The sequence below is a fragment of the Stegodyphus dumicola genome, chromosome 1 (genome assembly GCF_044657685.1).
Source record: "Stegodyphus dumicola isolate Sdum_Otavi_A_Nest chromosome 1, ASM4465768v1".
In the NCBI taxonomy this organism is placed as follows: domain Eukaryota; kingdom Metazoa; phylum Arthropoda; class Arachnida; order Araneae; family Eresidae; genus Stegodyphus; species Stegodyphus dumicola.
Genome location: NC_140768.1, coordinates 64,903,043 through 64,918,129, shown reverse-complemented (window position 1 = coordinate 64,918,129; position 15,087 = coordinate 64,903,043). Strand labels below are relative to the sequence as shown.

The 15,087-nt window shown below is 29.0% G+C and overlaps 1 protein-coding gene across 4 annotated transcripts in view; it reads left to right on the top strand.

The window, feature by feature from the left end:
* The window catches only part of Vps15 (vacuolar protein sorting 15), a 115,398-nt gene that overhangs the window by 42,368 nt on the left and 57,943 nt on the right, over positions 1-15,087 (top strand). For all 4 annotated transcript variants that reach the window (XM_085815791.1, XM_085815780.1, XM_085815786.1 and 1 more), the window contains 6 exons: positions 6,094-6,343; positions 8,010-8,104; positions 8,233-8,272; positions 8,635-8,717; positions 9,340-9,424; positions 14,851-14,998. In XM_085815791.1, coding sequence (XP_085671917.1) covers positions 6,094-6,343; positions 8,010-8,104; positions 8,233-8,272; positions 8,635-8,717; positions 9,340-9,424; positions 14,851-14,998 — 701 coding nt within the window. The remainder of the gene's footprint in view (positions 1-6,093; positions 6,344-8,009; positions 8,105-8,232; positions 8,273-8,634; positions 8,718-9,339; positions 9,425-14,850; positions 14,999-15,087) is intronic.

Here is a 15,087-nt window from a genome sequence, read left to right as displayed (position 1 = left end):
TTGGTTCTCATACGAACTTAATTTGTAGAAAAATTTCATTTTTATATTTAATAAGAAATTGTGTAGAGTCCCATTTATTGAAATTCATTTAAGTTTTTAATACTGAGAAACAGGTGATGGAGCTCAATTAAACTATTAAAGATTTCATTAAGTGACAATGTGGTGTAAAATTTCTCAAAATCGTTGTAGTTAATATTGTAAATTTGTTGTTTGATAATAGCTGACAATCCAGTTATGTATTTCAACATTAGTTTGCTTCTAGATCCCAATACAAACTTTTTCTTAGAACTTTAAGAAAATTAATATTGATTCCTTTTTTGTAATTGTTTCCTTCATTAGCAATAAATCTGAATTTGATTTGGTTTTTATGAAATTTTTGTAATCTCTGGTTAGTGCATACTAACCAGAGAATTTAGTATAATGTAGTTTACTGGTAGTGAAATGCTTTAAATTTTCTAATGAGTGTTCTTGACTTCTAAAGATCTGGTAACTAATCTTATTAAGTTCAATGCTATTATAATATTTTGACAGAACTTTTGATAATTAATGCAAAAACTTGTTGTTAGCTTTGTCAACGGTAGTAATTAAATTGGGTTTTAAGTTCTTCATTATTTTTCCTAAGTTCCTTTTAGTTAAAATTCATGTACTTTATATTATTGAATTGAAGTTTATTGATATTATTTTTAATACCATTGTAAACAAGATATTCCCATTCTTAAAAGAGTTCAGTGGATACCTTTATTTGTAGCTGGTGGCAATAATAGATTGGTTAAGGTTGTGTTTAATCATTTTAAGACAAATATTTTTACTCTGATTGTAGTTATTTCTGAATTTAATGCTGAATTTCATTAATTAAGTTGTTGGTTTTTAATGATATTAATATCTCATGTAAATAATGTGCTTGTGATTCTGTCAATGTAGTTCTCAAAACTTGATTTATCGCAGAAGCAAGATGGATCAATTACTGGTTCACTGTTATGGTTGGTAATACTACTACTTAATTTTTGTATTTGAAGCTGGTTTTAATGGTAGAGTGAGTAATTGAGAAAAGGTTTTGGTATTTTTTGAGTAATCTATTAAATTCAATAAAATCAAAGTTCTGATGGAGAAAATCGTTTTTACAGTATTTTATATAATGTTTTATGTTTAGATATTCTGTATTTAATGAGATCTTTAGCCAGGTCAATGCAAATTTCACAGTCGGAGGAGCTGCTATTTAAAAAAATTATCAAGTAATATTTTTTGTTTTAAAATATGAAGATTGTTTTTAAATTTCATTAATTGAGTTATTGCTTTTGAATTTATTAGTAATTTTATTAAATAAGTCAGAAGATGGCATAAAGGTGCCTCCCCACAAGTTAACGTTTAGTCAATATGGATAAATTGTTTTGAATTTCAGCATATAGCAAGTTTCTTGATTAAGTCTTTCTTTACTGTTGGGAATAATTTCAAAGATTTAAATTTTAATATTATTAAAATTATGCTTTTTAAAATATTCCAGTTCAGCACTGTAATATGCATATATGGGATGAATTTTAAACATATTTTGTTTTATTTTGCATTATTACCACCACTTGTTGCTGCTATTAGCATGCAATTAGATTAGGTATTGAACTGAATTAGGTATTTTGAAAAGGCTATGTTTTTAAAAGTATTATGGGTACAGATATGAAAAATATATGAAAAGAACCATAAAACTGCCCAAGTTTTTTTCACTATTTAATGAAGTTTCCCAGATAAGTGAAATGTTGCTTCACTGCTGAATATCATCATGGTGGCAAAATCTTCATCTTAGTCAACGGGCATAATAAAAAATCTAGTAGACTAATAGTAGTAGCTTTGATTGTTGCAGGAGCTACACATGGTACTGTTTGAAATATAACCATTGACACAAAATCTTCCACACAGTTTTTTATGGTATTTTGAACATCTGGTCAATTGACAGATGGACAGCAGTGCTACAAAATATATGGAATGACCTTGATTATCGTCTGGCGTGTGTCGTGTCACCAAAGGGGCACATACCGAATATTTGTAGAGGGTGTATAAATTTGGTGATTTTGTTGTTCTTTTCATATATCTTTTGTGTGTGTATATAAAATACTTTTGAAAATATAACCTTTTCAAAACAAATGAATCATTTATGCTAACCAGTATATATATATACTGTAAAGGCCCTTATTTTTGCGAGGCTTTAATTTTTGTGATTTTCACGAGCCCATCGTAATTGCGAAAATTTAAGTCTCGCGAAATACCTTTTTTTTCAACTTTCTCAACTTTACTTAGGTACTTTTGAAATTTTCCAACTTTTGTTTCTGTTCATATAAAATTCGTGAAATTTTCAGCTTGCGAAATCACCGATATATTCATTTTCGCAAAAATTACAGCCCCCGAAAATAAGGGCCTTTACAGTATATAAATTTTGATATATATACACTCATGTCCATAAATTAAGGATAATGCAAAATCAGGCAAAGGAAGGGTTAGAAGCAAACCAAATTTGACTTATTTGTAAAGCTTATTTATTAAACAAAAGGTAAAGAGCAAAAAAGATGCTATATGTTTGATATTATTAAAAAAATTAGCGATTTTTTCTGCCTGGAGCAAATTACAAAAAAAAAAAAAAAAAAAACCTATTTACAAAAACCCATATTACATGGTTGGTATGATTGTTAATACATTGTATGTCTCCCAGACGATGCAATACAGTCCGTATAATGCCTAGGCATGCTGAGTATCAAATTATCAATCTGATGGGGGATATTACACCACTCAAAAAGCAATGCTCTCCGAAGTTCCGGTAGACATGTAGGAGGAGGTTGACTGGCTGCAATTTGTCAGTCAAGCATATCCCACACGTGCTCTACTGGATTCATGTTCGGTGAGAATGCTGGCCAGTCCATACAGGTGATATCCTCCGATTGAAGGCATTCGCTTACGATGTTTGCACGGTCAGGCCGGCCGTTGTAATCCATAAACATAAATTGTGCGCAAATGGCGCCCTGAAAGAAACGTACATGATGTTCGAGAATGACGTCCCGATAGATTTGGCTAGTCATGGTTCCAATTTGAACATGCAGGTCAGTTCTGGAACCCAGAATAATTCCACCCCAAACGATCACTCCTGCACCACCGTAACGGTATCGTTCAATGATGTTTTCTTGGTGGTAACGGGTACCTGGAGCTCTCCATATGAAAGTCCGGCGAGAATCAGACTGCAAGCTAAAACCGGACTCGTCGGAAAACATCACACAAGCCCACTGTTGCGGTGTCCACAATGCATGCTCTCTACTCTAGGCTAACAGCAGGCGACAGTGAGTTGCAGGAAGTGGAACGCATCTGACAGGTCTACGAGCATATAGACGAATCTGCCCTAAGCGTCTGAACACGTTCTGCCTTGAAATTGTCGTACCAGTGGCTAAAGAGAGCTGACGATAGCTCTGAGGTTGTCCTCCGCCTGTTTCTTTTGGCAGTAACTGCCAAATGGTCCTCGTTCGGCATTGTAACTCTGGGGCGACCTGCGCTGTAACGTCTGCTCACATTACCATCATCTTGGAATCGTTGCCAAAGCCTGGAGATGACATGCTGGGCAATTCCAAGTTCGTCTGATACTTCCAGTTGGCTACGCCCACATTCCAGACGGCCAATAATTCTACCACGTAAAAAATCATCCAAATGCGTCCTTTGTGTCATAACTATTCGGTTATTGCACTGAAATGCTTATAAAGCACCTGCAAACAGTTTTACTTCCTTGCCTGTATTCCTTATATATCACTCTCTTACACTCTCGTCATTGTGACGTACCATCGGTGTCATCTGGTTACTTTCTGAAATTTGCATATGATTCTTGAAGATGTGTGTAGTGATTTTATAGGTGATATATTTATTTTAGAGTTCGATTTCCGCGTGACTCCGAATTATCCTTAATTTATGGACATGAGTGTATATTTGGTATTAAGTGACTACATTTTAATCTAAAATAATGTATTTTTCTATTGATTTATAATATCTGTTGTGTATATATTATTAATTTGTACAGATTTTGATAGTTTTTTTATTGTTTTTACAATGCTGTGAGAGTGTCGAGGAATTTTTTCTAAAATGATTATCTTGTTTTACTAGTTTAATTCTGTTTTTAACCTTAAATTACGAATTTCTTACTAATTTTTATTTTAGTTTTTGCTTGTGGCAAATCTTTTGGCTCAAGCAGACTAATATCTTTCTGATTTTTAAGTTTTATTCATAGCTTATGATTTAACTCTAGCAAAATTACTAATTTGATCCTTGCTTGGGAAAAAGATGAAACACTCTCACTTAATTTGGTTATTGTTAATTGACAGTAGCTTGGTTTATTCCCCTTGACAAGTCAATGACAATAGCTACCTTTTCAGTACTTCACATTTTACTTTTTAATTTTATTATTTAGAATTTTTACAGCTCTACTGTCAATGACAATAGCTACCTTTTCAGTACTTCACATTTTACTTTTTAATTTTATTATTTAGAATTTTTACAGCTCAAAATAATATTTTTATACAGTTTTTAAAATATTTTTCCCTTAATTGATATCTAAATAACTTATACCTAAAACACTGACTTAAATTTATTCCTATTATTCATCACTTAAATTAAATTTCTTTTTCTTGGAGATGATATATGAAAAGCTTTTGTAATAATAATAATATATAATAATATTTCAAAAAATTAGTTGGGAAAAGTTTTATTTTTTTTCATTCGCTTAACCCATTTCTAATTTCATCAGAAATAAAGTGGTGAAATTAATTATTTTTGGGAGCCCTAAAAGAAAATATATGTTTTTTAGTTTTAGATTACTTAAACAAAGAAAATTTTTATTTGCTCAAAGTTTAATGTATAATCTACTGTTAGTCAACTAAAATTTAAATATAATTTTTTATTTATGTAAAAATAAAATTGGCCATTTAAATTTTTTAAGTCATATGAATAAATTTTTAATAATTAATTGAAAAAGATCTTAAAATATAAGATCATATATTCGTGTGTTGATATTACAGTGGAACCTCTAGATACGAGCACATCGAGGTACGAGGAACGTATGAGTGAAAAATTAATCTCTAAATATGAGCATTGACTCGAGTTACGAGTCAATGCTCGTATTTAAAGATTAATACGAGCAAGGAGCCAAGTTGTGGGTTTGAGTGTCGTGTTTCCCGATCTGGCTCGACATGAAGAATCTTGTTAGATCACTCAGTGTTCTTTGATCTACGTGTTTATGTGTTTGTGAGTTCTTTTTTACATTTAGTGGGAAAATAATTATTTCATCTCCCAAGAAGATTGTTGCCTCAGATAGTGCTGAAAGAAAAAGAAGGAAGCTATGGCTATTGAAATTAAGAAAGAAATCATAGATAAACACAAGCGTTGTGTAAGAGTGATAGAATTGATAAAGACTCACGGTCGTTTGACATTGACAATCTGCACTATTCTGAAGAAGCAGTAAGAAATTAAGAAACTTGATATAGCTAAATGAGTTACTGTTATTTCCAAGCACCTTTGCAAACATCTAGAAGCTGTTGTTGTTGTGAATTAACGAAAAGCAGTTAAAAAGTGATTCAGTCTTGGAAGCTATCATTTGTGCTAAGGCTAAGAATCTGTACTTGGACCTTCTCCAAAAAACACTAGATGCGTCGACTGAAGATGAGATGGCAATAAGATTCTTGGTGGTGTAGAATGGATTAACTGGATTTCCACTAGTTTTGATGGGGAAGTATGTTTCTAGATATGAGAAGTTCACCATACGAGCTCAGTGCTGGAACCAATTAAACTTGTATCTCAAGGTTCCACTGTGTTAAGGAATTTAATGAGGAGTATTATGTAAGAAGATTGAACTCTTTTCCATTGTTGTATTGTAATTTTCAAAGGAAATTACAATTTTAACAAGTTTTATTTCCCCAATTAATTTTGAGATTATAGTTATTTAATAGCTCATTAAATTAATTCTTATTTTATTGTGCACGAACTGATTGTTTTATTAAAATAATCTATTTTGAAGTTTCAGTTTTCTAACATAATCTATAATTTAGAAAAATGTTAAATATTAATTTTATCTCTTTGCAGACTAAAAAAGGATATTAACAACATAATTGAAGTCATCATTTCCTATGAGAAGCATATCAGTGTTAATGAATCAAGTAATAACAAGGAAAATGTTACAAGTGAAGGGCTGGTCCTAATTGTGTCACTATTAACATCATTGCTTCGAGCACTTAAACATTGTTCAGCCAAATTGAATGCTCTGGAGGTATTAAGGACAATGGCTAATTATTTAAGCCCTGATATTATTTTAGACAGATTGCTCCCATATCTGGTAAGATTTTTAGTATTTTCTTTTATAAGCATGTTGCAGCATATCTATGTTATAGTGATTATGTTTCTTTTGAAATAATGTAATTTGCTCTAAATTAAATTGTATTTCCCCCTAAATAATGTTAACCGTATAATATGCCATATAATATAGCCCATATAAATCTGAGTACATTAATTACTGTAGTATTAAAGAGCATAAGAAATTAATTAAAATTTTTTAATAAAAATTTTAGCATGTGACTGGATTGCGTTTAGTCAAATTTTTCTGAATTTGAAGAAAATGATCCAGAGATATTTTTAGCTATATTGTGTTTTTAAAAATTTAATATGTAAGTCATTTTATTATTGAAAGTGATTTATTTTTTTAATGGTCTCAAATATTTTCTAATTTTAAACTCTCAAACTTATCTATAATGTTTTATATGAACTAATATAACATTTTCATTATAAACCTTTGCTTTTTCTCAAACTTGTTTTATTTAAAATTAAAAATTTGCATGTAAATATCTGAAGTTCAATTACAATTTTTACTCCAGAAGTAGTACAGTACAAAGTCCGTAATCCGGACGTACATTAACCGGAATAATCTATAATCCAGACCTCAAAGCCACAAACATGCGTGTTTAATGTATAACGGACGGTATAAGCTAGGCTAAAATTATCTTTACTGATTCTAAGGCATTTCAGTTAATGTTGCAGATTGCGCTGCTCCTTAATCTTCTAGTTGGATCCGGCATATTATTTTTTGCAGACTGTTAGAGCAATTTTATAAAAATTAAGCTTGAACTTTTGATTATGTCAAAAAGAGTTTCCAATTCTGGAGCTGCCAAGGGATCTACAAAGCGAAAGCATGTTTCGGACAGAGAAGTTATTGAAAATGAAAAAATTTTGATTGACAAGTTAGTCGGTATTCTCGACACAGCAATTACAGGACTTGAACAGTGGAACTTTGTAACTGAACAAGAAATGATGTCTGTTTATAGAATTAAAGAGAAAGTATTAGCACAAAAAAATGAAGCAACTTAAACGACTTACATTGAAAGAAATGTTTAATAAAGTAAACAAATAAATATTAAGCTTTTTTTTTTTTTCCCTGTAAATTTTGATACCCTTTAGATCATAATTGCTCTTTATTTCATAAATTATGGTTTCATATTTTTAATTGTATAATTTCTGCGTGCCATCTTACCAGATTTAAATTGATGATCTATAATCCGGAATCGCCGAAGTTCTGATGGGTCCAGATTATGGACTTTGTACTGTACATTTTATGGAAAAAAAATTTGCATTTTATGACTTTTATTTACTTAATAACGTAGCAGATAAATTAAGTGACACAGGAAAATTCTGCATATTTAAAACAGATATCATTTAAAGTTGAACCTTTTTTTGGAACTTTAAAAACACAGTTAATTTGATTTTGTTGCAAAATTTTTCCTTTAAGAATTTTGAATGAAATACAATTCATATTTTTAGAATCAGTAGCAATGTTTTCTAAGTATAAAATTTATTATATGACGATTTTCTCATAAAGTGAATGTCATCTAAAAAGCTTAAATTTGTAAAGAGTTAATAAAAGATTTTTGAAAATCAGTTTTTTAATTTGCCTGGTCTATAGATTTTTTTTTAATTGAGTTGCTTGGTGCTGATCTAGTTTTTGATTTCAGATATTTTTAGCAAAAGATAAATATCCCAAAGTGCGTGTTGCTGTAATTCAGACACTTACAGAATGTTTGACTTTGATAAAAAGCATACCTAAGAGGTAATTTTGGAAAATAGGTGCTTGTGCATTATATATATTATGAATTTTTCTTGAATATGTGCTTTTTATACGAACTGACATATCCTTTTTTTAATGTTTGAACACAAATATTATTTTATCTTTATTAGTGACAGCAATATATTTCCAGAATACATTCTTCCAAATTTGGTAAGTATTCATTTATGCATTTGTTTTCCTGTTTTGCATTTTTACAAAATAGGTTTTTTAAGCTGTTTAATTTTATGACATGTCGATTGTTTTGTTCATTAATATATGCCTATTTTTATAGTAGAGCAGAATTTTGTCTTTTAAAATGTATAATTTAATTCATTTCAGTCACAAGTAATTTGATTTCCTAAATTATTTCATTAAGTTTATAAATATATGTAATTTTAAGAAATGTATCAGACTTGGTCTGTGTAATCTTAAATACTATGTTTAAATTATATAAATATATTTCAATATATGTTTTATCCTTATGGAATATTGATCTGTTTAATTTTTTAATTATTGCTTGCATTTTTCTGCAGTCACATATTCCACATGATGAGGCTGTAATTGTACGCATGGCATACGCTGAAAATATTGCTGTTTTAGCCGAAACTGCATTAAGGTTTGGTATTAAAACTTTATAAGCTTGCTTCTTATTTTACTAACAGTTAGTATTTTTTTGTCTTTTAAGAATTTAAAGAAGGAAGTAAAAGCAAATGATTAAAACAATTAAATATTATATGAGCTTGTCACAATATCATATATATATATATTAAATATTGTATGAGCATGTTACAATATCATATATATATATATATATATATATATATATATATATATTAAACATTATATGATATTGTGTTATCACTTGTTTTAATGTTTTATTCTGTAACAGATTGTTAGGTGATGTGGCTTGAGAACTAATCTCTTGTGTTTGAAATCAGTTGTTTAAGTATTTTGATTCACTGTTCTGAATATTTCAGATTATCATAAATTAATTAGAATAAATTAAAATTGTTTCTAAAGTGAATGAAGAGTTATTGCTAAACAATTGTAAAATATTGTTGCAAAACCTCATTTGTTAGACAGTTTTGAGGTTTAAAATTTATCTTTAGAGTTTGTCTTTTCTGTTTGTTGGTTCATGGTATTCTAAATGTTTAATATAAATATTTATTACTTTTTAATTACTTTTTATTATAATATCGTTCATTTATTTTGGGATAATATTAATTTGAAATTTATAGGTTTCTAGAAATGACACAGTCAGATATGGAGCCCAATCTAGACAGTTCATTCTTATCAGATGATGAAAGGAATAACCATAGTAAAGTAAGTTTTATATTCTATAATTTGAGCAGTAACTCGTTTTCTACTTTTAGGTTTTTTTAAATATTTTTTTATGTGTCCATTTACTGTCTTATCTTGCATTATATATTACTTTCTTTATTACAGGCACCTGAATTACTTTCAAGTTAAAAAATATATGTTTTCTCCAGATATATGACATATCCACTATTTTAAAAATGTATTGCATATCATTAATGCTTCAGTACATGCACTTCTGTTTTGAATTGTATCCAGTAAAGTTCATACTCACCTGAAAATTCAGAAGGAAAAAAAAAAAAAAAAGGTCGGGCAAAGTCAATGACAGTATAAATATTTTTCAAAAAATCAAGGAAGATCTGGGCTTTTTTTCTGAAAAATCATTAAAATTAAAAAAATACACATCAGTTCTGCTTAAATAATAAATGTTCACGTTTTAAGTAATGCCATGTATGTCAAAATTGTCCATCCTAAAAAATGTAAGCAAATGAAGAATTATTGTTATGTTTGCTTTTCATGCAGGAAGTATTTTATTTAGTTCATCTCTGAAACATTTTTATTTTCAACTTAGAACTCTTGTTTTCACCTGCTAATATGCTGTTGTTACTTTTCTGTTTAGCTCTGGGGTTTCCAGGGAGGTCAGTGTAGATCCCAAGGGGGTCGATGATGACCAAGGTATCGATAGCCAAATATGTATCAACATAATCAAGATCTTATTGATTACAAAAGTTTATTAATAAAATTGATAATTGTTTATTGCTATAAAGCTTATCATGTAGTATGGAGAAATCATAGAAAATAAATATGAGAGAAAAATACACATAAATTTTTTAAACAATAAGTGAAGTATAGAAAATAAAACTCAAGAACACTAGAAAACACCATAAAAATATGAAAAAAAAAAAAAAAGCAAAACTAATGAACCACAGCAAAATTTGTTTCCTATTTTTTTGCCCATGCCTGCTTTTGAAACTTGTTAAGAGAAATTATGCTCAAACGGTAAATACATCATCAGTATGTAAGCATACTTTTTACATTTTGCAAGAACATCACAAGCTACAAAAATCTAAGGAGTTCAATGAAGAGAACCATTCTTTTGAAAAGGGTCAATGCAAGAAAAATGTTGGGAATCCCTAGTTTTAGATGTAACTGTTCTGTCACCCCTTTCTTTTAAATGTAATTGCCTTTCAAGACTGAATAATGGAATTTAGAAGTCGCAACAGTGTATGATTGTAACACTATAATAAATAACTATGGGCCCTATCTATGGCACTTTTAATAAGGCTTCCCCCCCCAGATTTTCCAAATCACATGATGATGTTGGGACTCATTAAATTCATTATTTCAGTATTCTCATGGTCTCAGTCATTTAATGTGATCTTTAAATTTAGCAGTTAATTGTGTTAAATTTAAGGACAGTTTGGAAAGCAATAAGTAAAATAAGAACTTTCCTTTTAAAGAAACATATTTATATTTAAGGTAGAGCTAAATAGTATTCTGTAGATATTCTTATGTAATTCTATGACCTAGGCAAGTGCTCAAAGCTCAGGAAGTGTGCCTAGTTTATCAGAATATACTTTTCATAATAGAAAACTTTGCTTTTCAAGGATGTTCTTGCCTCAAATTATAGCATACTTTAGTGATGGCTTACTTCAGATGAAAAAATACATAATAATAAAACATAAATGGAGATAATTTGGATATATGTCTTTACAGTTTGATAACCTTCTGAAATTGATTTGAAAGAAAATTTTTTAAAACACCTCCTTTACATTTGTATGCATATTTTATTTTAAAAATTGCAATGGACTACTTTGACTAATAATTATGGATAATAATTCCTATGACAAGTTAGATTGCATTGGTAATTTTTCATATTTTATTTAGGTGTTTTCAATACCTGTTCATTAAGTTACAAAGATATTTCAAGATATTTTCCAGAATATTTCATAGTTTATAATACTGTCTATAATATTATACAGATACTAAAATGCTAGACAATCATATTCACCACTAAATCTAATTTCACAAATTTCTTGTATTGCGTCTCTTTCTGATGTTACACTTAGGAAACTTTTAAATTATCACGCATTTCAATTTATCACAAGATTCCCCCCATACACAATTAATCCTTTTTGCATTGAATTTCTCATGTACTTGATGGTTCAAAGTAGTGATATCCAGAGCAGGCAATTGTATGATCAAAATCAGTGAACTACTTCTTGTTTCCTGCTATATTTATATCATCAATCTTTGCACATTTATTATACTTAAATGTATTTTATTTGTGTCAAATTGAGTGTCTATTTTTAACTGAAATATATTTTCATCATAACTTTATCATTTTCTTTTCCTGATCAGACTTTGAACACTCGTTTTTAGACTTTCGACACTGACTTTTATTCAAATCATCAACAATTTGTGCAATTATTACACTCAAAATTATTTTTTATGTGAGATTGTGCACCCTTTTTTAATTAAAATGCCATATGTTTATTATTTTCTTTCTTCATTCAAACTTTAAACATTCATTTTTAGCTGATTTTTATTAAAATTATCAATCTTTTGCACATTATATATACACAAACTTTATTTAGTCCATACTACACACTTGATTATTAGACCAAATTGGCTTTAGATCCAAAAGGTTATTAGTCTCAAAATGGCATTTTGTATCATTTTACTTTCTGTGTTGGCTCATTTTTTAAGCTGTTGCCACCAAATATTATAGCCATGTATTATATTTAATTTATCACAATTAAATATAATAAGAAGAAATAAATAATGAAGAATCTGTATGAGTATTTCTTGCATTGTGAAAAAACAACAGTATATAGAGCCATCAAATTTTGAATAACATAGTCCTCCTCTCGAATATGGGCATTTGGAAGTCTAAATTTGGAATTCGTTTTATTATCTGTTTCGTATTTTTTAGAACTTTAATGAATTTTTGACTAACAAACTCAACGATTTCAAAGCAAGCAATAGCAACACTGTACGGGAAAAAAAAAATGTTTTTATCTCCAGCACATGGGGCTGTATATTAGAAATTCTAAAGATATTCTGTTTTGCTTTTTTTTTATATATTTTGTGATATTGCTATTGAATTGAATTTTATGTGCTTTAAGTGTGAAGAACATGATATTTAATAAATAAAAGTAACACACAAAATGTTAAAAAAAAACCTGCCCTTTTTGTTGTAATATAAAATTTAAAAGCTTTCAGATTTTTCTTTTTTTTTAATCGAGTTACTTTTAAACTTAAATTGAGATATGTTAATTTTTTATCATTTTATGATATTATTTCACTTTTCAATCATCCTTAATCACATGTTGCTTAGAGTTGTTTTATCTGAGATTTTGATTATACAGTACCTGCCACTCAATGGTTAATAAACTCAGCTGCTTATTACCTTCAAATTTCTGAGAATCAAAACAAATATATACTAATCAATAGAAAAACTGTCATTTATTAAACTCAGGTTGTCCAAAGACTGATTCTTCAGTACCTGGATATCCTACCTGCACCTATCAAAGCTTTTTGTAGTTCATCTATTTAACATATTATGACTGTGGCTTTATCATTCAGATATGCAGTGTTTTAATAAAATGGGTTTGACTAAAAGTTTTCTTATCCTCCATGCTTGCATGCGTAAGAGACTATTTTTAAGAGTTCTTTGTCAACAATCGATTTCAGAGGGGCAGAATTTCCATATCTTAAGGTTAACAAAATCAGTCGTATAGAGATATTCTTATTGAGTGAGGGTTCCTTCTCAAATACCAGCTGATAAGAGGTGCAAGTGCAACTTTTATATCCCATCTTTTAAAGTTTCCACATTTAAAATCATCCATTTGGGATAGATGCATCTTGTTCACAGAGAGTCATAAAAAAACTGTGAAGTGCTTCTAAGCATTATTCTACATTTAAAATCTTTGAATTGAAAAGAATAGGTGATGACTGTAGTCTGAAGAAAAAAAAGTGTTGAAAGATCAACGCTTGTAATTCTGAAGTTGGAGGTCGAATAAACATACAAAAGGCTGTCTTTCTGCTTTCTATTCAACCTTTAATTTTAGGGTATTAGAAAACTTTCAAATGCCATTAGAGAAAAGTTGTTCAATTAATGATAAAAAGAATTGAATTTTTTGAAAATGTAAGCTCTTCATATGAGATAAGTAACTGATTTATCTGCCAGAAGCTATGCATATTTATAGTCAGTATAGAGGTTCATGTCTTAAATTCAGCTAAAAAACTTTTTTTATTTTTATTTTTATTTATTTATTTATTTTTGTAATAGAAGCTGCAACTGCAGCTAATGTTTTGATGGAGGGGAGTTATGAGGATTTATTTTTAGAGTATGTGTCAATTCACGAAAATATTGAGACAATGTGTATAAAAACTGACTATGAAAGTGTTAAAAGAACTGCAGAAACTGACAGCAAAACTGATCTGGAAAAAAGTAATGGTATGCTATTCAATAACCAAATTTGGAAAAGTAATGCAAATTCTAAGAAAGATTTTTGAACTAAAAGTTGGTGATTAAAAGGCTATCAGCAGTTTTATAAAACTGAGAATATGATTGAGAAAAAGTTGTTGAACAATATGAAATAAACGCTGATAGAATACAATTGTTTGTAAGAGATAAAATTTCATTCAGAACATAGTTATAAAAATATGTTTATAAAACTTTTAAAAATTGCTTAGTTTTAGTATTAATTTTTAGTTATTATTTTAAGATTAATTAATAAATTAATTGCTGAATATTATTTTACTTGATGAGTTAAAATTGATATCAGGGTTTGCAGTACATAAACTACCATCTATTAAATTCAGCTGCTTAATTAATCCAAATATGCTTGGAACGGAAGTGATTTTAATAAGCTGCGGGTACCATACTAATTTTTATTAATGATTAGATTTTCTTTTTTGCATATAATGAACAGATAATTTTAACTCTGTAATTTCTGCTGGTATAATTTCTGTCCAGGAAAAATTTCTGTCATGCATATAATTCATTTATATAATGTAAACTTATAGAATAAATTCTATTTTATTTTGCTTTAGATTTTGAATTTTTCAATCTTAGAGTTTATGCATTAATGATGGGGTACAATCAAAAATAAATACTTGTCTGCTTTATATTACATTTGAAATATTTCCATTGTTGTTCTTCCTCTTTTAGAACAAAATTATTTAGCTGTTCTTTGCTCAGCTTTTAAAGAGCAGATTTTTCTTGAATAAAAAACATGTCTATAAGCAGATTACATTATAGGAGAGACAAGTTGAGATGTCATAATCAATGCTGTCAATTATTGTTTGGCAGACTTGTTGAAATTTGTTTTAAAAAATTGGCTTGGAAACTTTTCTGATGGATTATGTGTATATATATATAGACATAGGTATAAAAAATTTTAAATGTGTGAATTAATTTACAGGCTTCATTTGATCATGAACTGCAAGCTCTACAAGAGCTTGTGCAACAAAGTGTCACTTTACTTCTCAGTGATCCTGTAAATGCAGTGAAGCAGACATTGTTGGAAAGAGGCATTCATCAACTTTGTGTATTTTTTGGTCGTCAAAAAGGTATTTTTATATATTTATCAGTATTCTAATATTCTCTTGTAGAGGGATAGAGTGGGAATAATATTTCCATGTTTTAAATTTACTTGAAT